At 37.6% G+C, this 24,656-nt stretch overlaps 1 protein-coding gene across 6 annotated transcripts in view; it reads left to right on the forward strand.

Moving 5' to 3' along the window:
- LOC121866629 (ubiquitin carboxyl-terminal hydrolase 32-like) overlaps positions 1 to 24,656 on the forward strand; it is a 67,633-nt gene that overhangs the window by 41,982 nt on the left and 995 nt on the right. For all 6 annotated transcript variants that reach the window (XM_042366365.1, XM_042366366.1, XM_042366380.1 and 3 more), the window contains 11 exons: positions 2,508 to 2,691; positions 3,741 to 3,862; positions 4,332 to 4,496; positions 6,290 to 6,388; positions 7,705 to 7,796; positions 14,548 to 14,755; positions 14,875 to 15,054; positions 19,133 to 19,360; positions 19,504 to 19,610; positions 19,776 to 19,950; positions 23,555 to 23,647. In XM_042366365.1, the coding sequence (XP_042222299.1) occupies positions 2,508 to 2,691; positions 3,741 to 3,862; positions 4,332 to 4,496; positions 6,290 to 6,388; positions 7,705 to 7,796; positions 14,548 to 14,755; positions 14,875 to 15,054; positions 19,133 to 19,360; positions 19,504 to 19,610; positions 19,776 to 19,950; positions 23,555 to 23,647 (1,653 nt within the window). The remainder of the gene's footprint in view (positions 1 to 2,507; positions 2,692 to 3,740; positions 3,863 to 4,331; positions 4,497 to 6,289; positions 6,389 to 7,704; positions 7,797 to 14,547; positions 14,756 to 14,874; positions 15,055 to 19,132; positions 19,361 to 19,503; positions 19,611 to 19,775; positions 19,951 to 23,554; positions 23,648 to 24,656) is intronic.

The raw sequence follows: 24,656 nt of genomic DNA on the forward strand, positions 1-24,656 counted from the left end.
CTATAACAAACGTAAAAGAGGTTTACAAGAACGCAACTATCGCGTTGAAGCCCACGCCATCCTAGCAACCGCCCGGGCTGTTATTGTGTGCTTTTTTGGGTGATGCTACCACCTGTTGAGTCAAGATAATGGCCTCTACCTCTACTGGTGCTGGTGGGGGTGGGACAGACCCTCCTAAGCGGCCAAATAAGGAAAAGGAGAAGCGGGACTATCATAAGGGAGTACTCGATGCAGGATAAGCAGCGTGTGATTAAGTTACTTGAGGAAGGCCTAAAAACTAGTTTCCAGAATGAACAATCAGGTCAATAAAGGCAGAATTTGTATCATTTGGAGGTTTTAAATGGGAAAATCAGAGGTTGATGTAGAGTGGCTAGTCTATATTGCTAGTATTTTTCCCATTAGTTTATGTATTTGCATTAGGAAAATTTGAATTTGGTGCAATTTTTCCAGTCTATATTACTCGCGAAATACAAGATCTTACTGTAGGTAAATAGTTTAGAGCAGTGTTCCCCAACCTTTTCAACACTGAGTCACAGTTCTCAGCACCTCTAAATCCTTTGGTCACATATAAAGTTGTCATCATAAATAGGATACATTTAATAGGAAAATCATACTTCTGTATGAGTGTACACTACAAGTACAGTATATTACAATAAGTTGCCTTTATCCAGAAAAATTTACCCTTACATTTACAGTACAAAGTACAAAATAAGAAACACTTACACATAAAATTCATTTGTGCAGCCACGCCTCATCACAAACTACATATGGCATTGGTTACTTTCAGTGTGATTTTTGTTGTTGGATAGTTGCAGGAAGCAAGTTGAATCGTGTGGCGATATTTCTTGTTGCTGCCACTCTCATGCACTCAGACAACATAATCTCTCCAAGCCTCTGCCTTTTTTTTGCTCTTGATGGTGAGCGGATCTGAGAACCCTCTCTCAGAGGAGTAAGTGCTGTGGAATGCTACCAGAACTTGGAGTGCTTTACCAGCAATCATCTCATATGCTTCATTTCTGGCTCACTGTTACCCAAAAGACGGTGCAGTTGCGGCTGTTGAAAAAGTCCTTATTTCTGAGTCACAGTGGAGTTCGATCAGTCTTTTTCTTGAGTGGGCAGATTGCTGTCGTTCAAGTTTGAGATAAGGAATGGGTTTCTTATCCAACTATTCTTCTTCTTTTCTTCCTCATTTGTAGGAGGAAAATAATGGTTAAAATTCTGCTGAAGAACGGTGAGTTGTTGGGACACAACTATCATCATTTTGTTGTCAATGACTTCATCCTTTCACCCTGCAATCACTTGCCCAAGCTCATCGAAGTCTGAAAAGTCCCTTTTCTCAACTCTTTTCTTCCAGCCTGAAATTTTTAATTTGTATGCCTAAATTTTGTCATTGGAAGTGAGCACATCTTGACCGGGCCCTTGAAGGGAGAGGTTCAACACATTGAGCGTGGTGAATATATCACACAAGTAAGAAAGCTTAGCAACCCACTCCTCTTTCATGAAACAGAATGCATGCGGTGAGCCACATTATTGCAAGAAGCCATGAACTGCCTGCTTTAGTTGAAAGAGTCTCTTCAATACAACTCCTCTTGATAGCCATCACACTTCGTTGTGAAACAGCAGGGTCTTCTCAGTCTCCCCCATCCCATCGCAGTCATGAAACATGCAAGATTTCTTAGCTTTGCTCTTGATATTAATGATGATAATGACCCACTTTTTTGTTACTGCATCCAAACGGACTCACTTGGTAGATGCTTTGATGCCAAATTTTGGCGATGTCGGGAGCAGTGAGAACTTATACAGTTCGGTGCATAATATTTCAATCTTGCCACTGCCCAAACCACACTCACTGTGCCATCTGTTGTGATGTGTGAACACTTTTCAATTGCAATTTCATTGTGGGTGAGACAGTCCAGAACTTTTTTTGCAATTGCTTCACCAGCAGTTTCTGTGCCAACATCTTCACAGAAAAGAAACTCTTCTGTCATTTGCAAGTGCTCACAATCAACATAGCAAATGAAGCATATCAGCCTAGTCCTGTTTGTGAGATCTGTCGACTCTTCAAATTGCAATCCATAGCAGGGACTTTTACTATGCTACCACATTATGTGTGTGGTCAGGGGCCCCTAGGCACATGCCTCATGTGCCTATTGGGAAATCTGCCACTGCACAGGATAAAGCAAGATTGACTTGTTCACTGATTTTTGTGGGTCTCAATGTCAATCACAGCTGCTCCTGTGTCACAGCACCTGGTCACACTAGTAAAAGGTTTGGGTCACAGTACTATGACCCTGGTCACAGGGTTGGGGAACACTGGTTTAGAGGAAGTTCTTATAAGTCATGGTCGAATATTATGGTATTACTATTTTACAGTGTTAGCAGCATTGCTGTACAGGGTACTTAATGAAATTACTATAATGAAGTTAGTGAAATTAAGGCTGTTTTTCTTAAGTCTTCATGATCTATTTTTAGGGTTTTGTGGTTTGTACTCTATCTTGTTATTTCAGTATATTCCTATGGATGAAGGACGTGTGAGGACAGTGTCTGGAAATGCTCTGTTTGCTTATGAATTACCCTCACCAACTTCTTGCCATTCAAATGAAGTACGATCAGCCAGCCGAAGTGCCCGAGACCGGCATGTATTCACTCATATACAGCGTTCCACTCATCATAGTTCACCTTGCCTTAGAGGTTTGTATATTTAGTCATGTTATTTTCAATAAAACTTTTTTGGTGTCAACCTATCATCAGTAGTTGTTCACATATGCATTGGACTGTAATAGGCTGTCTTTCTCAGTTTTCCCTACATTTTCTCATACTTCATGTTAGATATATACTGCATCTCAAGTATCGGTTGCTCATTTACCAAAGTTAATATGGAGTATGTTTGATTGTTCGCCTTGATATTCCCCAAACTCCTGGTGATATATAATATTATGTGAGTTAATGATTCTTCAATGTTCATTATTTAAAATAAATATGAGTACAGTATTATTTCTCTATACTGAAATAATTTGGTGAGCAGCCAGTTCTGTACTGTATAGGGATTTTTTCGGTATAGAACTAATCCAAAAAAAATTGTCCAATGCCAAACTTTCTTTGGTGTATGGTATATGATAAAAGTTCAGTATTTTTAGTCCAAGTAAATTTCAAGCATTATTAAGCTGCAGGAGCAGCTCATTGAGATCCAGAATGATGAGACACATCAGTGCAATTTTAAAAAGCAAAAGGAATCACTTAGTGGGTTCTGGATAAAAATAAAAAAATAAATAAAAAATTTTTTGGGGAGTTGTAGCTCTCAAAGTACTCTTGTCCTATGTTATGACATACTTGTGTAAGGATTTTTGACTCTTACAGCCACAGACAAAGCTCCAACACCAATTTTGCGAATTACATTCCTTCATTTGTCATTTATTTTAGCATCATTTATATCAGCATATATCATGTGACGACTGAAGTATGGGTCACTGAGGTAGTGCCATGGCCATAATTTGGATTGCAGCCAAAAAAGGTTAACCACTGGCATTGCTTGAAGGGGATGGATGAACTGTTGGTGCGTCTGAAATGACTTTGTGATAGACCACACAGAAATCTTAGTACCTTCCTGTTAAAGAAGAACACCATAGCAGTACACTACTGATGAGGCATTTTGCTGTAGCAAAATTGGGCTTGAAGTGAAGGTGGGTCCCACAGGGATAACAAAGCCTAAAAAAAAATAACATATGATATCTCATTTGCAGAGGCAGTTGGTAGTCCTTCTCACAGCAATGGTACAACAGAAAGTGTTATTTCCAGTCCCAGTAGCCTTGAGTTCAACACCAGTAGATCAAGTCTACAATCTAGTCATCCATCATCACATCAGGTGAGAGTACCTTACATGTTTATCAAATTGTTCATAATTGAGGAATATGTATATGACAGTCATTGAGTTGTGGAAAAATGTTAGCATTTACATTTGCAACTATGTACAGTATTTGTACTTCTGGAGTAGCAGTTTAACTTATTGTGCTCATCAAATAAATTTTTCAATTTCACAATATCTGAAGCTGTTACTTGCTCAAAATTGGACTTAATCCGGCTGTCTACTCTTGTAAATTTGTGTAACCTGCCAAATGTAAAGATAGATTTTTCCTTACTGAGATTCTTATTCTATTCATGAAATAATCATTAAATTAATAACAAAAATTATGTTGGAGGATTAACTTTCATTACTTACAATTGAGAGAATTTCCCTCCTTATTAATTGTCTTTGAAATTAATCCTCAGATCTGTATGTTTTTATAGAAAAATATGTTCTCCATGATGAATATATTATGGATTGTATTGTACAGGAATTGGGAAGCAATAAGATGATTGAGCATAAGGACAGCAGTAGCAGCTTGCCATCATCTACCTCCTCAGGACCACCAGCTTCATCAACAAACTCATCAATCCAGCATGACAATGACCTTTATAATACTCATAAAGGATTTATTATTGCCTTTCATAGGAAAATGGTAAGAATATCCCTTGCATGTCCCTCCAGGTGTACAGTCTGCGCGGAATGTTAGTTCGTGTGCTGAAAAAATATTGATATTTACGATTATGTAATATAAATAAAGTCAAGTAACACTTACCACTTCAATTAATACTTTGTAGTGTTTCCTCTGCGCTTCAGACAGTCTTTTAGCCTTCGAGGAACACTGTCAGCAAGGTTTTGCAAGAGGTCAGGTGGCAAGTTAGCCCAGGTATCCTTGATGGCTGCCTCTAGCTTCGGGATTGATGATGTGTCAGCGTAGCGCAGACGACGCTTAACAATGGACCACAAATTTTCTATTGGGTTAAGATCTGGGCTACTGCCAGGCCAGTCATTAAGGAAAGGTACCTTCACAGTCTTTGACCCACTGTATGACACTTTAAGCAGTGTGGCATGGGGCACCGTCCTGCATGAAAAGGCTTGCCTTAGCTTTATCAAATGATTCAGGTAAGAAATCACTGAGCAGTTCAAGATAGTTGTACTGATTCATCATCTGGTACTTAGGGAGGATTACTAGTTCACCAACACCATAATACGTAAAGGAAGCCCAAATCATAAGCGAGGCAGGGTGCTTAACAGTGTACTGTGGGAGGTGCGCGTCTGAGTGGGGGGGGCGGTACACCCTCCTTCCATTACTCCCAGTCACAGAAAACGTAGCCTCATCCGACCATAATACACTCCTCCATGTCTCTAAATCCCACACTTCATATTTCTTGCAAAATTTCACTCTATTTTCCTTCTGTCTCTTTGTCAACAGAGGTTTACGGCGGGCACGAAAGCTCTTAAATCCCAGGTCATCGTGCAGGGCTTGTTGAACACAACGTAACGAGACGTGACTCAAAAGACGGGTGTTTCTCTCTTTCACTTCACGTGCTGTGAGTGAGGGATTGGACCGAACTTGTCGAGAAATAACCTTAAGTGTCCGTGGAGACAATAATTTAGGCCTACCAGACTTAGGTAATGGAGCTGGTAACTCGTCCTCTCCAAGGTCACGGAAACGTTTGACAAGATTTTGAACAACTCGTAATGCCACACCAATCTGAGCCGATATTTCTCTCAGTACATGGTTCGCTTTGTACAATGCAATCACTGCTGCAATATCGTCTCTTGTAGTAACCCTCCTGGACATCTCTGATGACCACTATGTCAGGTTAATGCACCTTAAACTAGACAAAACATGGCCACATGATGCGGGAACCCACACAAAATATCTTCCCCTCACAGCTGCCAGAGGCGCACTGAGTACAAGCCGTGACGTGTTCTCAGTTGCCAAATGTCAGCACTTGCCAACAAACCAAGCGTTTTGACATCTTGCATCCCAGGACAGGTTTCACAACATATGATCTTATTTTTGCGAGAACTTAGTTCGTCGGCCCTATCGCGACTTAACATTCCGCGCAGACTGTATTTAAACCTGCTTGTAGGATAATGGAGATCAAGATTTGTGAAATGAAAGATTCAGAATTGTATATAACCATAAGCTCAGGTGAATGGGGAAAATGTTAATTGCACAAAAATGAATAAAGATAAATTAAGTGTAAAGAATGAAAATGTGTATGAAATGTATGTGAATAAAGATAATTGTTAAGTTGCATGTTTAACATCAGTCACTGACAACATTAAGTTGATTAGTCATGTTTGTTCATATTGACATTGTCATGTACGAAAATATACTTGTGTCCAGAATCCACGATGATTCTTAAAGCAGTATCTATTTGACAATGATTTTAAATACTATTCTTATTACCAGTACATGTACTTCTTTTTCTCCAGATGCGGCAAGAAGTCTATTTTCTTTCGTCACAAAAGACCAGACCAAGTTTATTTGGGCTACCTCTTGTTGTCCCGTGCAGCACCTTTGCTACGCATCAAGTAAGTACAGTATTGTCCTTTAAAGAAATTATTTTTCTTGAGTTCTGATAAGACATGAAGTGTTAAAATGTCTAAATTTTTACATTATCATCGTGTTTTCATTCATAGATTAAATATTAATTTGAGGCATTTAGCTATATAGAGTAGTGCCTTGACTAATGGTCTGTACAATTTGTAAATACCGCACTGTGTACACAAAATACTTTCTCGGTATTATCTACCATACTCGGCGTATATGACGGAATTTGAACATTTAAAAAATCAGCCCAAAATTAGGGGTCGTCTTAAATGCCGGGTATAAAATCTGAACCTCTACATCCTGTGGTTTAGTGTGTCACCAGTGGTGATGAAGAACATCGTAAAACACTCGCCTTAATCCCACGGTCCTACCACTAATTATTTTCTACTGAAACTTACATTTGGGAAGCTGGATTAAAAATAAGATTACAGGTATATTAAAATAATAAAAATGTATTATAAACCTATTTAACATACCGTAAATACCGCCCGCCATTTGCAACTGCCGCAGAAGTAAACAAACAGCCAGTCCTACTGATCGTCTCGCGAAATAAGTTAATAAACGCAGGTATCATCACACACCTCCCGCCATTTGCATCTGCCGCTGAAGTAAACAAACGGCCAGTCCTACCGATCATCTCTCGAAGCAATTTTGTAAATTAAAGAAAATACCTGCAGTGTATTTTATGCCTACATTTCTAATATATTACAGTATATTATAAATAAATAAACAAATAAATCAGTAAATCCATTTCAAGTAAATGGTAAAATTTTACTCGACACCGACATTAGTTCCAGTAAAATAACCGACGCCTAAGTGACGTCACTAGTGTTTACACTACACCAGCTGGTAATGTTTGATGCAGATTATGGTAAGTAGTTGACAATATTTTGCCATTACTTGAAGTGAATTGGCCTTATTTTAAATAACCAAGGATGTGTTGCTTAGCAGTGTGTTAAACAGCATCACTCCACTGGTCAGTGGGATGGTTGGTAAAGGACTACTGGGGTACTAAGCTCCCAGTGGTAAGTGTCAGATTTGAGGTAGTCTTATACAGTGAGTACAGCTCAAAACCTACGTTTTAAATGGAAATTTTTGGGGTCGTCTTATACACCCCGTGGCCTTGTACACTGACATATACGGTAGTATTTAAATTTTCATGCATCTTATGATACAGAATTGTTCCCGCTGTATATCTCATGTACAGTGTTGTAAGAATCCACAGGTGTCTCATTTCATAATTGGGTTCATTAGATAAGGCAAAACTTCAGAAATAATAAAAAATTTGGTATTTCAGGACTTGTATCAAGGTGTGTGGACACAGGTGTCAAGATTAGTCTCGCCACTACCTCCAACTGAAGCTGCCGGACCTAATCATGCTCATGATTGGTGAGCATTACTATATTTTAAATATATTAATTAGTTTAGATTGTACATTGGTTTGTTTTCTCTTTAAATCTAGGAACAACATATGATGCTTTCATTGAAGAGTGGAACTGGTTTCCAATGAAACTAAACTGACATCAGGGCTGTATAATGTTGTCATGATTATCCAATATTTTCATAAATGGGGTGGGTTGGAAGGGAGAAGAAAGCAAGAGTAATGGAGAAGGGTACAAGTATTGTAAATATACAGTATATACAGCTTTGCCCTTCGGACAGTGTGTGCATGTAAATGAGTTTCAATAAATGAATAAAGTTACATATATCGAGCCAAAAATAATAGTTGAAAAACTTTATGTAGACAGAGCTTGGATGGCTAAATTTTAGAATGACCAATAATTTTAATATAAAAAATGCACAAATATTAAAGAACACAATTTTCTTGATATTTACTCCGCTGGGAATGAATGGCAACACTGGTGCATGTAACCACTCCTTTCCACTCCATCTCTAATCACCCATTCCTTTCTGCTTTCTCACTCCACATTTTAAAAATTTATGTAATGTCATGTTGAAGGAATATAATGCAATAAGTGTAAGTATAAAAAATACTGTATTTTAGCTTTCATGTTTATTTAAGACATCTTTAAGTCCTCAGACTCACTAATCCCCCACCCGACAATGGGTGACCTGACATTGTATCAGAAGGTCAGTAATATGAGATCATTAATACCCCACCCTACCTCCACCTGAAATTGTGTCAGGTCAGGTCAGTTACACAAGACCCATGAATCTCCCACAGCTGCAAGGGAGTGGAAAATACCAGTCCTTGCTGTAACACAGCTTCATTCTTCATTCACGACCATATCATTTAGATTTATAGTTAAGACTCTTGGAAAACTCCCCAGCACACAGAAACATTCCAAGGATGTGGGCTAGTGTTTTTCTGTGCAAGCTGCATAGTTTAGATACTTGGAAAGTTTTTTCCAGTAACCAGAAATATTTCAGGGGATGGGGGATTTTTCCGGGTTTAAGAAAGTCATCCGGTTAGCCAGAAATCTCTCATCCCAGGAAGTGCTCTACACCAATTGTTCCGGTTAACGGGGATATCACTGTAGTATATACATACTGTACAGTAATATCTCCGTTAGCTGGAATCCCTCAAACCCGGAACTCTCCAATAGCCGGAATTGAAATTTTCTCGGAAAATCGTTCCCAAAGCCAAAATTTTCCGGAAAATTCCGGCTTTGGGAACGATTTTCCGGAGAGAAAATTTTCCCAGTACCTGGAAAATTTCAGGGATAGGGGAGTTTTTCCGGGTTTTAGAGATGAAAATCAGATGCATTTTCTGGAAATTTTGAGAAAAATTTTCCATTACCGGGAAAATTCCAGGGATGAGGGATATTTTTCCGGGTTCAAGATATGATGTAATGGGCAACATCTTGAACTTCCAAGAACATTTTTCCGTTACCCTGAAAATTCCGGGGTTGAGGGATTTTTCCGGCTTTGAGAGAGTCGTCTCGTTCCCTGAAGTGCTCTGCACCAATTGTTCCGGCTAACAGGGATATCACTGTGACCGGGGAACGCTAACCGCTGGACCACCAGGATACTAAAAGCAGTCATGGGCTAGTGGGCCGTGGGTTCGAATCCTGGCGGGTTGAGGTGTTGATTGTATGTAGAAGACTGCGTGCTATTGGGTTAATGAAATATATATGGATCCTCGTGTTTCGAAGCCGGATTTGGTAAAACGTTACTCTGACCACCTACGTGATACGGGTAGTCCCCATTAGAGGTTCACGGCGCCATAAGCTCGTTGAACAGGCTTTGTGTGAAATATAACAAAGTCTAGGACTGCTTTTAGTATCCTGGTGGTCCAGTGGTTAGTATATATGTCATATATATATATATATATATATATATATATATATATATATATATATATATATATATATATATATATATATATATATATATATATATATATATATATATATATATATATATATATATATATATATATATATATATATATATATATATATATATACACAGTAGTACCCCGATTTACGCGGTCAATTGAACCCACAGGGTACCGCGGAAAGTGAACAACAGAACATAAGGGATTAATTCCAATAGAGACTGGCCCGACCCCCAAACTCCACTTTTTCCAACACAATACCTATGTTGTAGTAAAAATAACATCTTAATTTTATGATGGTATGCATACAAAATTATTATTATTATTATTATTATATTTTTTTTTTATTATATTTTCGCCCCCCAGGCTCTGATGTGGGTCAGTGATCTGTGTCCGGGTGGGCTAATACACATTAAAAAAAAAAAAATCTGAAAACTAAAAAAATCCAAAATCCGAAATGCCTCTGGCCCCAAGGATTTCGGACAAGGGATTGTCAACCTGTATTACAGTAGATCTAAAATTTGTATGTCTAATGCAAAATCCATGATGTTTATATTCAAAATGATCATCATATTGTAAGAATTCCAGCAATGTAAATTATATTCTGGCAGAGTAATTTGTATGAATTTTATGAGCTAAAACAAATATCTTCAATAAATAAAAAAAATATTCATCACCCAGACACTATATGTCAATCAAAATACCCAACCTCCCTCTTCACACGATGGCTGGGTCCCTCCCTCCCGCCCTACCCCCCACTCCCTACCTTCCCTCCCTACCAGAGAAATGTTTGGGAGAAAACAGTGTGTTTACATTTTTAGGGAATATTTTGAATGTAAACTTCATATATTTTGCATAAAAGATAAAATACTTGCTTTGTGTAAACCAAATTATTACATTAGATCTAAAATTTGTATGTCTAATGCAAAATCCATGATGTTTATGTTCAAAATGATCATCATATTGTAAGAATTCCAGCGATGTAAATTATATTCTGGCCGGGTAATTTGTATGAATTTTATGACATATATAAAAAAATTATACTTCACCCGCGTATATATATATATATATATATATATATATATATATATATATATATATATATATATATATATATATATATATATATATATATATATATATATATATATATATATATTATATATATATATTATATATATATATATATATATATATATATATATATATATACACACAGTCTATGCGGAAGGTTAAGGCACAAATTGGGCTGTGACTTCACTTTTAGCACAAATCGTTTTACCCTCAAGATAGGGATAAATTTTGATCAGAAATATTTAGTCACAATTCTAACGGCATCTGGAACCCTTAGGCGACAGCTGTCACATAGCAGGAACCGCTCAGTCTTTGTTTAGGTTGCGTGGGTGGAGGTTATTGTACCCATGTGAGCGCCACTTGCCGTGATTTTACGCCTGAGTTACAGTTCTTTATCGTGTGATTTCTGGGTCTTTAAGATGTCCAGGAGAGTTACTAAGCGTGAGGATATTGCACAGGTGATTGGTTTATACAAGGCTAATCATAAAGTTACTGAAGTAGTTGAATTAACCGGAGTGTGCCGCCGGTCAGTGTACCGATTCATCTCGGAGTTTGAGGCAAACAGCCAGGAAGAGTTGCCTACCCCTAAACCCAGGTCTGGGCGACCACGGCTTACGTCTCCTAGAACCAGGAAGGTGATTGCTAGGCAAGTTAATGCTAATCCTAAGCTCACGGCCCGGGAATTAAAGCAAGCTAACCCCGGACTCTTTGGTCACGTCTCCTTAAGGTCGGTGCAGCAGCTTCTTCATGACGATCTCGGTTATCGCGCCTGCCGACCACGCCGTAAGCCCCTGCTGACTGCTGCCCAGAAGAAGAAGAAGAGGATCACTTTTGCGAAGAAGTACAGTGTCTGGTCCCTTCAGGATTGGAGGAACGTCCTGTGGAGTGATGAAGCCACGTTTACAGTGAGTGGTTGTGGTCACGATAGGGTGTACCGCCGGCCAGACTCTGACCCGCTCGACCCCAGGTACACCGTCAAGACGGTCAAGCATCCTGATTCAGTGATGGTATGGAGTTGTTTCACTTATTACGGTGTTGGTAAGTTGGTTGTGCTTGAAAAAAACATTAAAGTTAACCAGGGTGTGTACCTCGAGCTTTTGTGACGTTCTGCCTGACTTGTTTGAGAAAACACGCGCCGTCGTGTTCATGCAGGACGGTGCTCCCTGCCACACAGCCAAGTCGGTTACTCAGTGGTTGGAGGATTGCCAGGTTTCATATTTTAAGGACTGGCCTGGCAGTTCCCCCGACATCAACCCTATTGAGAACCTTTGGGGGCTCATGAAACGTCGCCTACGTGACCTCGACACCTCGTCCGTCCCCAAGCTCACCACAGCAATTAAGCAACTGTGGGCCAATTTCACCCCACAGCACCTGCAAAACCTTGCAGACAGTGTTCCACAACGACTGAAAGAGGTGCTGAAGAGGAAGGGAAACACAACAAAATACTAAGAGGGGCGGGTGAGTGTTATTTTCATTTTTTTATTGCCTAACCATGATTTTTTTTATTTTTTCCCCATGGTGTGCCTTAACCTTCCGCGTAGACTGTATATATATATATATATATATATATATATATATATATATATATATATATATATATATATATATATATATATATATATATATATATATATATATATATATGCAAGTAAATCACTGTAGGTGCGCGTAATCTAGGTATATGCTGATAACCACCAGGAAAGAAGAAAACACGAAGTTCCCAAGCGCTTTCGTGTAATTCACATCTTCAGGGGTGAGTACAGACTAAAGAGGAGTACAAAACAAGGTGTATATATACAGAGGAGGGTGAGACCAGGTCCACAATGGTCAGGTATTAGGTAATGACCATACTAATCTTTAAATAGCACGGCAACGTTCCGTAGTCAGGTCAGAGGTGACCCAACCTTCTCACCTGGTTACAAATTTTCTAAATTACAAAATTGTCCAGTTTGTACATGCCATTACTCAAATCCATGTTGAATGCTTCGGTATGTTTAATGAGACTAGATTCTACTCACCCTGAAGATGTGAATATATATATATATATATATAATATATATATATATATATATATATATATATATATATATATATATATATATATATATATTATATATATATTTATATATATATATTATATACATATATATATATATATATATATATATAATATATATATATATTTATATTTATATATATATACAGTATATATAATGGAGGAGGTGAAGTGGTGGATGTGTAAACAAGTGGAGTATTGGGTGATGAATTAAACCACATGGTTGTGGAAGGAGGTATGGTACATTGTGGAATCGTGAAAAAAAGATAAATTTGTCAGTGGAGGCACAGATACGGAGAAATATTATTCAGCCAACATGATGAGATGGGTATATGAAACATGGATTTTCATATACAAGAGGAAGAAGTTAGTTAGAAAAGTTAGAAACAACAAAAATAACATGATTGAGGGCTGTATGTGGGGTAAATAGGTGGCAGAGACTAAGAAATATGGAGATGTTTAAGTAAAAGGTGTATCAGGCAGAGGGCAGATTAATGTTTGCATAACTGATACACTCAGGCGTCATAGTTTCGATGCACCCTCTTCCCCTACTCCTGACTCAATGGAAGTCGCAGTCTTGGCTTCATACCAAACGTCCCCCTCCCCCTCTCACTTCACCCCACCCATCGTTCAGTGGTGCAATATGGTAGCTCGAAGCTTCGCTGGATTGTACAGTACATCTCTATCGGGTACACTCACGCGCCATAGTTTCGATGCATCCTCTACCCTTACTCCAGGCTCGAGGGAAGTCGTAGTCAGGGCTGCAAACCTGACGAATGCAGCAACACCTGATCATCCCCAGCCTGCTTACATACTCAAGTGTCTTAGTTCTCAGTAGGCTTATAGCAAATTTGATTAGACCACTGTACAGTATTGATTAATGTTGTTCATTTCATAAGGAATTTTTTTATTAATCTTGCCTTTTTTTTTTTTATAGTATTTCTGGTGCTCAGAGTCAGAAAAAAGTTAATTCCGATATATTGAAGTCCAATTTACTGATGTTTTACTTAAATATATAATGTTTTAAGGTGTGGATTAGGTGTTTGACACAGGCAATGCAAGCAGAGAAGATGCATTTTCCAAAAATAGAGCTTATTTGTTGTATAGTGCTGTAAGTCTATATCATATAAGTAGATAGTTTTAGATTATACAGAAGGTATTCAGGAGATGAGAATTATATGACACATTGGTAGAAATGTATAACTTTTATGTGCATTACGTGTTTGTAAGTACAAACACAGTACAGTATAACCTCAGTAGTAATGACACATTTCACACTTAAGTAAAGATGGTTAAAATGAATTACAGTACAGTGAAAAAAATTTGAACAATAAAAATGTGTACTGCTCTTTACAACAGAAACTCTCCAACACTACCACAGCACCACATCATGAACATTCTCATCTCATTGGAAGGTAATTCACAGTTTGCCACATGATGGTATTGCCTGTCCGTCATGTAAAGGAAACTGATTTGACCATGGTTGTACACCCTCCCAGCCATGTCCATACTCACCATGTTTGACCCGAGCTGACATGGACTTCCTGATGTATAATTTCAATTGACCTGATCTCTGAACTACTAACTCTGACACTTCCTGTGCCAAATGGAAAATATCTTGTGAATTTCAAAATTTATATCTGTAGTTTAAGTCAATCTTTGTTATGATCATTGTGTGAAAATTTTCACTGCCATTTTTATCATTTCAGTGATGACAGCTTGGGTTATGAATTTCCTTTTGTCCTACGTGTTGTGGAGCGGGAAGGGCTACAATGTGCATGGTGTCCTTGGTATAGATTTTGCAGAGGATGTCAGTTGCCATGTGATGACAATACTTTCTCACAAAATGCTGCCTTCCTTGCAATAGATTGGGACCCAACTGCTCTTCATCTACGATATCAGACAGCTTTAGAAAGAGTCAGTAAATAATCCATTATAATCACTTCATATATATGATAATTATAGTATACTTTAATTTTAATAAAATTTATTCATGAAGTGTGAATTATGAAGTAACACAGACTTTTTCATAACAGGTATTTATGGAACACAGTAGTGTTGAAGAAATGCGTCGTAAACATGTTGAACCTATAGCTCTCTCAGATTGCTTAGAAGCATTTTGTTCCGAAGAAACTCTGGAATATTCTTGTGACAAATGTGGAAAGGTCCAACAAGCAGCAAAAAAACTACAGATATGGAGATTACCTCCAGTCCTAGTAAGTATTTTTTTCCTTTAAATAGGTGAACCACTACTTAAAGATGTACTGTATTTAGACTATGTAATAAAGTTAGGTTTATCAGTTAAAAAGCAGTTTCTGAATAAGGCTGTATGAGGAGGATGTTAAGATTGAGTTCTAATTAGAGTAGAGCTATACAGTAGTAGTTAAAAAAATAAATATTATTCAGGATGGTTTTACAGTACCTTTATTTGAATCTTTGAAGATTTGGAATATATTTGTAAATTCTGGTATTAAACTTTTTATATTCAGAAGAAATGGCTGACCTGTGATTAAAAAGAAGTAAAAATGAGAAAAATACAAGTATAGGATGAAATATTATATCAAAGATACTTATGAAATATAAATAAATGGCAGTAACGCTTACTGTACTGTACTTCTTTTTAGAGATTTTTAACCCCTCAGCCTAAATGGCCCCAATTACCCCCCAGAACTCAAAGAAAAGAGTACAGTGGTCCCTCGGTTAACGAGCACAATTCGTTCCAGAATGTCGTTCGTTAACCGAATCCATTGTTTCAATGGTATATTGGATAATTGGTTCCAGCTCACCGAAAAGTACTTACAAAGTAAAAAAAAAAAAATGCAGTAAAGTACACTTACTTTGAGGTGTGTATGTAGAAGGTTCCTGCTTCATGATGATGATGGGAATTAGAAGTGGGGTGGAGGAGAAATCACCTTTCAGGGAGCCCACGCTTGATGCCATCATTTCACCAATAAAATTTTAAGTTCACTAGGTGTAATTCAAGATTATTTTCTTTAAATCAACACTGCACTGTGCTATATATTATCAATATGTTAACTAAAGTTCAGAATGACCAATAATTTCAATGAAAAATGCAAAAATATTCAAGACACCAACAAAATAGGTGCTCTCCACTGTAAACAAAGCCTCAACTGATGCCTTGTGACCGACTCGCGCATCTGATGGGTGCACAACAAACTAGTTCCCTGTACTGCATATATTATCAATATGTTAAATAAATGTTAAAATGACTAATATTTTTAATATAAAACATGCAAAAATATTAAATAGCACAACTTTATTGATATTTACTCCATTGGAAATTAATGTAAACATAGAACAGATTACTGAATGGGCAGACTAGCCCATCAGCTGATGCTCACAACAAAGTGTGATTTTTGTAAGGATTTCGTAAATTGAATTTTTGTTCGTTAACCGAATTGAAGATTCTTATGGAAGGTAATTCGTTAACCGAAGGACCACTGTATTTACTTGCGTTTAAATGGCCATCAAGTAACGTCTTTCTTTATTGGTGCCATGTGCTATGATGTCTCTGCCTATCCGAATTTTATGTTTTTATTCACTATTTATTCTAAGTGTCTGTATTACAAAGTTATAAAAACTTAATTATTATGTAACTTACATGTAATGTGGTGAAGATATGGCAACACCGCTTGTCAGCTGGCTCAGCCACCCCTCTCAGCTGTCAATGGCGTGCCCTCACTGTTCTCCACATAATGCATCTTTTATACGTATACTTGTCACTTATTTCTATACTTTGGCTATATTTAGACACTATTTGAACTAGTTATTCTTCACTACATGTTTCAAAAGTGCTCCTCAGTGTGATACACCTTGAAACTCAGTATGAACCAGAGTGGTATGCTGCACATCTGACACATGTAAGATGTTTCCTTGCACATCTGAGGCTGCTTTGTTGAGTGTGCACACACACACACACACACACACACATGGCATTTTCATGTTGGGCGTCTCTTTGATGCTTTAGGAGGTATACAGTCTGGGAAGTGAGTGAACTGACTGGCATTCAGGCATTGTTGTGTTACTGGGAGCTGATGGACTGTAGGCTCAAGTGGCTGGTGGTAGACAGCCAGAAGTTGCTTCACAATGTGGATGGCATAATCACTTGGAGACTGTTTCTTTCCTGTCACTTGTTAGTGTAGTATGTGTGCATTTAATACTGACATGTCCAAGAGATGGAAACCATTTTCTTATAACATTTCATTGTTTTCCTGGCACATTTTCCACTTAGGATTATTACATCTGATTTATCTACAAGTTTCATACATATATTATAAGAAAACACACACTCACGTTTCATCTTGTATTGTTTTGTTGTCTTGTCTATGTTATGGCTCTGCACAATGTCATGACACTGAAAGGTATTTATGTGATTTCCTGTGGGTGACTTGACCATCAATCATTTCTTTTTTGTTTGGGAAGTATGGCATTGTAATACACTTGGCGCTGCATGTCCCACGAGCCCCACTCTTATTGTCATGTAAGTGCTGGAACAACATGGTACTTGTGTGATAGTTTTCACAGTACAAGATGTGTCCCTTACCAAGATATGTCCATAAATGTCTTCACTATCCCCCAGACTGGCCAGTGATAGGATCAATGGTTATATCATTAGTGCTGCTCGTGTACATTATCATTTCCTGGATGTAGCCTGTCTTGCAATCACACATCTAGGTCATCATCGTCATCGTTTTCTGCATCTTGGGGGTCATCCATCCCTGCAAGTAGGTCTGGAGAGGCAGGCTGGGGTGGTAGTGAGTCACTTGGGGTGGGTGTAGGGTCACATGATGAACCTGGTGAGCGGAGTAAGGGGGAGCATTGAGACAAAGGCCTACGCCTACATTCAGGGGTAGTGATGAGGAGGGGGGGGGCAGAAGCAGGTGAGGAACCTCAGGTTGGTTGACACTCATAAGCACATGGAGGCAGAGGTGAATGACGAGACAGTGATGTCCTCCTGTCCCTCCCTTTCCTATCTGGCCCCTCTCACCGAGGCCGGGTCAAGGATAGATCACGTGACCCACACGGTGGTGTGAGTGGGCAGGCGAGCTAAGATGAGATGTGAGATGAGCATCTAAATACAAGAAAACAATCCCATTCATTTCACATAATATTGAAACCCAAAACTCCAAGACATATTTACACGTCATTGATCACCAATGCCACTTATGCACAGAATAAGTACTTATTTTACTCTTTATCTTGGAGTTGGAATTTAATATAATAACTGCTTTAGGAGTTAATTTATTACATATGAGGGTGAATCTATTGCTACTGAAAACCAATAAGTGGTATTAACAGTTATAATGAAAAATAATAATAATTGCAAGGCTGTTTATGATAATTGCTACCTTTATACCCCTAACTTGTGTCAGCAAAATTGAAGATTTTGAAAAAAAGGTCAGGTATCAAGGTTCTAGTCATGCTGTTTTTTGAAGAAAATACTGTTTTAGAAATAGGATTTTTATTTTAACTGCCTGAATAGTTCAATTCTAACATGTACACAGATAGCTGGAGTTGATTGAACTATGCAAGCTTGTGCATAATTAAGATGACTAACTTCAAAACACTGCTATCTATAGGGTTAAAATTTTGGGGGGCTATTTGGTATATGATTTAATTCTCTAGTCCATTTATAATAGCTTGATGAGACGCTTTCTTTTTGTTGCTTCTTGTGAATGTTGCAAATACGGTAGACATTAGCTTGTAGGCTAGTTAAATATTCATGCAATGGAGCTTCATGTGAATACTCTGAGCTCACTAGTGCATAAAACATACAGAAAGTTCTTGCTTGTATAGTGCTCTTTAATGTATGCCCGTGAGTGGGGTCTGTATGTAGCTGTGCCCTAAGCCTTAGTTGTTAGTTAGCTAACTCCTTGGGAGAGGTTTTCTCTCTGCTTGGATCCCTCAAGGAAAATGGGGGCTATGCTCTTCACCCCTACCTTGGCTATATGCATTGTGTACAGTGCAGGGGAAATAAAGAAAAAAAAAAGGCAGTCAATAAATAGCAATATACCTGTACTTTACACACTTTGCATACTGTCTAGTAATGTTGAGGGTATGATCATTGTATTCCTGTTTGTTTTGTTATATTCACTACCATTTCTCTCCTTTCCTTGGGGTTTCCTTATCTCACAGTTCACTTCACTTGAAGTGGGAAAGTAGTAAAGATAATACTGTATTGTATATGGATTTAGAAATACTTATGCATTGACACTAAAAATATTATGATCCTTGTTTGTAGATATTATCTCCTATACTTTTTCCAAACAATAGATTGTTCACCTGAAGAGATTCCAGTTTGTGGGTAACAAGTGGATTAAAAGCCAGAAAATTGTGAATTTCCCATTGAGAGAATTTGATCCCACTGAGTACCTGGCTTCTGTTCCCCGACAAACAATCCATCTCCATAGAGCAGAGCTAGAGGGAGTTGACCCAGCAGTGTATTTGGCTAATCTTCAAGATAAAGATAATATCTTCTTAGAAGTTGTGCCAGAAAATAAGGTGAGAATATTTGCTGTATTTTGTTAAGAATACAGTACTTGTAGTAAGTATCTGATCAAAGATTACAAAATGGTTTTATATTGTTAATATTGCTATTTAATGTTTCGTTAAGTAAGTGTTGATTTCCTTTACTGTATTTGCAGATCATTGAACACATTAAGGGCAACTTTGATGATGAATTGATAGTGAAAAATGGAAAACCATCAATGAACGGATCTGTTAACGGCAGCATAACAAGCAGCACAACCAGGTAAACAACTCAACTGTCTAATCAAATTGGTTAAAGACTATTTTTGCACAGTCTTATATAGTTAAGGATAATGATATACTCTTCCTCTTAAACTGGAAAACATTAAATTGAATTTGCATACTGTATGTCATTCCATTTGCATAATTTTAATTTGTTTGTCTTCAGTCCATGCTCAGGCACCCCCCGTGATGGGTCTCTTAGTAGTGGTGAGGCAGGGAATAAAAGACGTATAAGAAATGGTTCAGTTTTGTATGGGGACACACTCCAAGACTTCCATCAGCACCGTTTAGAAGAAGGATATGACCCACTAGACCTCAAATATAGCTTGTATGCTATTGCAGTAAGTATTTGTTTTTAATTATTATTATTATTATTATTATTACTAAAGTAATGTAAGTAAATACAGTACAGTTAACCCTCGTCAACTCAGACTAACTGGGGGGGGGAAGGACATCCAAGAAGGCCGATTATTATCTGAGTAGGCTGAGGTCCCAACTAGGTTTGAGAATCTAAGGGCAATAGTCTGAGATGGAAGGAAATGTCTGTGTCAAGTGCCCTGAGAGATTTCAATATAGAGAACAATACTGTACATAGATATAATCTAACTGCCCAATTTTTATAGAAAATTTTTCTGGATATATATTCACAGCGGCCATATCACGTGGATGGACAATAATACGTCATGTATAGTAAACATATACAGTTATTTGTTAAAAAGTTTTGAAATGATGGAATTAGTGTTGAAGTGAGAAACTGTGGTGTTTATTATATTATTCTATTTCTCACTGACCGTTTGTCTAACATGGTACCCACAGTACTGGAGCGTATCCTCATCGCCTTTAGTGAAAAACATGAAATGTCTCTAATATTTCATTTCTTGCAGAAGCATTAAATATTGCTAATACTATATTTCATTAAATAAGTAGTTAAAGTTCTAATAGATAAATACAAAACAAAAAATTTCAGCACAATCAGTCACTTTGTCTACGAAAAATGTCAGCACGAGTGGTCACTTCATCTGTAAAGAATGTCAGCACGGGTGGTCACTTCGTTTGTAAAGAATGTCAGCACGAGCAGTTGTTTTGTGTGGTGATCACGTGGATAATGCAGCTCTATCAAGTGTTCTGACTCAGTTACTGTCGAGATATTGTAGATGGATGACAATGCATTGTGTACAGTAAACATATTACAGGACTACAGCACTCAGATTATCACAAGGGATGCGTTCCTAAAAGTAATTACAAATATCGGGGTAATTTTCCTCATAAGAATTAAGGTAAATAGTAGAGGATGCATTCCCAGCTGACAACTTTCACCACATATTTTTTATACCCACTTCTCATTATCCGAGGTTATTAGGAACCAGGGTGCGTGTTTACTGTAGTACAGTACCAGTAAATGTGAGGAATAAATAAAATTTTTACTACTAAAAAAAAAAAATACCACACTGCCAATTGGCAATAGTTTCACTACATGCCGGACACGAGAGACTGGATCCATAGTGTTGCTGCTCTTCCTCCTCCTCCTGCCACGATTTGTGCTCTATCTCCCAAGCACGTAAGAAATGTTTTTTCTCTTCGTGTTTTTCACCCTATGATAATATTTGTTTTGTTTTTTGCACACACTGTAGGAATGACGGTGTGTGCATGTAACATTAAAAAAACGTTGAAGAAAATTACATATACTGTACAGGTATCATCCCGAAAATAACTACAGTATAACGCAGCTCACAGCTAAGCCAGTACACTGCACCCACTCCCACTCCCCTCCCCCTGCCCACACTAACTCATGCTGACATAAGAAATGTTTTCTTTTTTGTTTTCTCCTTATGATAATCTTTTTCTTTTCTTTTTTTTTGTGGAGAACAAATTCTGGGGTTTGTGGAGAGGGAGCAAATTCTGTGGGGGGGTTTGTGGAGAGGGAGCAAATTCTGTGGGGGGGTTTGTGGAGAGGGAGCAAATTCTGTATAAAAGATTGTGTTTGCATGTAACAAAGTAAAAAAAAATAAATAAAAAAATACGTATATCTATCTAAAAATACAAGTTGAAAAAATAATAATAACACAGGGGGAGAGTTAGGGGGATGTAGCTACAGGGATAGTCTAACTTGGGGACATGCCAAGTTCACACATGCTCTTTATATTTTGTTATTTAATAGCAACATATTTTGTATATACAGGTACACTCCTTATAATGCACTAAAATATCTACAATAGTACTGTAAAAACAATATAAACGAACACTGTGAGTGAGTGTGCGTGCATGAGAGCTGCGGCTAGCTCACATGGTTTAAAATAGTACCGTAGGATACCGTAATTTTTCTTTGGGAATAAGTGGGGTATGCTTTGCAAATATCAAATTGGACTGCTAAAATGTCGATTGGGGATAAGCGGGGTTGCAAATAACAAGGTATTTCTGTACAGTACTGTACTAGTTGTGAATTACTTTATAATGTAAATAAGAGAAAGTAATTAGGTAAACATCTAGAAATAATTGTTTTTTAAAAAAAATCATTAGATGATCAGGAAATAAAACTAACCTCAAAGTTATGATGATGCACAGTTACAATGAGACTGATGAGGACTGCGACTTATTTGACCTTGATTACATATCCACAGATCCACATCATCTCCACTAAACATCCACTTCATATCCATGACAGATCCACTTTTTTTCCACTACACACCCATATAATCTTCACTACACATACCCTGTACACATCATATCCACTACACATCCACTTCAACTCACAGTTCCTAATCTGGGCAATTTTCCAAGCTCTCCCATCCGTTTTGGATATTATCTGAGATGGATGGTAAAATGTCTGAGGCTGACCCTGTTTGAGAATCACAGGGGTCCAAGTGAGTGAGAGTTTACTGTGTGAATGCAAATTCAAAATTATGAAGATTGAAAATATAATGAATTTTATGAAAAGATCATCTCTACATAGCTCCAGATGAAGACACATTGTCCAACATAAATCATAATGGAGAACATAATAATATTTTAAAATTTTGCCTCACACACACACACACACACACTCACACACAGAAGTAATTGAAGAACATTACATATATAAATATTTACAGTATTGAAGGGGAAAAAAGCATTTTGCATATTACAGTACAATTCTGTATGTCTAACTGATGATCAGCCTCAGCCACTATTGTGTCCATTGCTCCCTTCTCTCTATGAAAGGAGTACAGTACCTCCTTTCATAGAGATAAGGAAGCAATGGACACAATAGGAGAAGCTATGCCTCCTCCCAGTGGTCTTGCCTCTGAAGAGAATACTTTAGTACAAGATCAGAGATAAACACCTTGAATGAAATGGTCAAAATCCTAATGACACAATATCTTGATATACTGTACTGTATATTGTACTGAAGCTTACCGTATGTGGAATTTGTCCATGATGTATAGGGTGGCTCTTGGGTTTTTTGAGTCATTGGTAACAAAAAGTAAAAGAGTAGAAGAGATTGCATCAATGGTATGTACACAAAGGAAGCGCCGGCTTTGTCAGAGAGCTGTGCGTGCTTCCCAGGATGCTCGTGTTACCTAACCTGACGCATTTTGGGACAGTCATATAGATTTGGCAAACTTTAGCCACATACCAAAATTTACTTCAGTATTTTAGCAATGGAAAAATCTGCCTCCTTCCTTCCCTCCATGCCCGTTTGTGGTTTGATTATTTGAAATGGGGAAGGTTTGTCTCAAATGACTCATATAAGCTCCAAATATTTTTAAAATTTTGTATAGTTTTTCATTCAGAAGTGACTTCTCTCGTGTTGGGATATTAGTGTTTATGTACTACAGGGGTATATAATAATACTCGCCTGTTAGTAAAGTGGGAAGTTGCCTTCCTCATGAACTGTGAAAGGCTAGAGTACAATTACTGTCCTTTCTTTGTGTAATTAATTATGAGTTGTGTATTTCTTTGTCACAGTGTCATACAGGAATCATGGAAGGAGGCCATTATGTGTGCTATGCCAAAAACCCACAGGGAAAGTGGATATGCTTCAATGATAGCAGCTGTAAGGTAATGACTTCCTTCTTTTCCCATTTAGTCAAATTAAATTATCCCCATTCTTCACATCTTGTATCTACTAATCAAAATATTTTGAAATGCTATATAATATTCCAGTATTTTTTCCCATAGTATATAATTCTGCCTGGATTATGAAAGTGTTTATTATTTGCACAAAGTATTTTTCTAAATATTTAAACAAACTTAAAAATAAAGCAATATACTTTAGATATTCAGAAGCAGCTGGAGCAATTGTACAGAACATTTGGGGGAAAAGGTTTGAGAAATAAATGTGATTTGAGATACCTTTAATTATGTTAGTGTATTTTACATTTTGTACAGTAAATCCTTGTTATTCTTGGGTTTATCATTTGTGGTTTCGAATATTCATGGTAAGCAGATGGAGGCTAGCTCACGAGCCTCTGTGGGAACACTGAGTCAACCCTACATGTTCACAGCATATTCTGTGCTGCAGCATTTCTTATGTTGTGCACAAAACTTTTGTGTGTTTTGTGCAAAATAACCCCTAAAAGACTGCCCAGTACTAGTGATACTTGAGCAGTGAAACATAAAAGGCAAAAGTCAGTGATGACCATTACCAAGAAAGTTCAAATATTAGATAAGTTAAAAGAAGGCATGACCTTTGAACATTTGGATTAAGGACCAGCACCACAAAAACATGCCAATCAATAACAACGTGATTTGTGAGAAGGCTGGTGAAGGGGTTAATGCGGCTACTGAACAAACTTTTATTGCCAGTAAAGGGTGGTTCGAGAATTATGAAAAAAGATTCTCTCTTCATAATTTGAAGCTGACTGGGGAGGCCACATCAGCTGACCACATACGAATGAAAGTAGTATGGGTGACTTAAGTTTCTCATACAGTAGTGCACTATGGTAGTAGTACAGAATAAGTTGCTGTTTGCAGTTTTGGCTATTCGTGCCATTCCTTGGAATATGACCCTTGTGAATAACAATGGTTTACTGTACAGTACAGTAAAGGAATAACAATGGCATGTAGG

This window comes from Homarus americanus, unplaced genomic scaffold, assembly GCF_018991925.1.
Source record: "Homarus americanus isolate GMGI-L3 unplaced genomic scaffold, GMGI_Hamer_2.0 scaffold32583, whole genome shotgun sequence".
In the NCBI taxonomy this organism is placed as follows: domain Eukaryota; kingdom Metazoa; phylum Arthropoda; class Malacostraca; order Decapoda; family Nephropidae; genus Homarus; species Homarus americanus.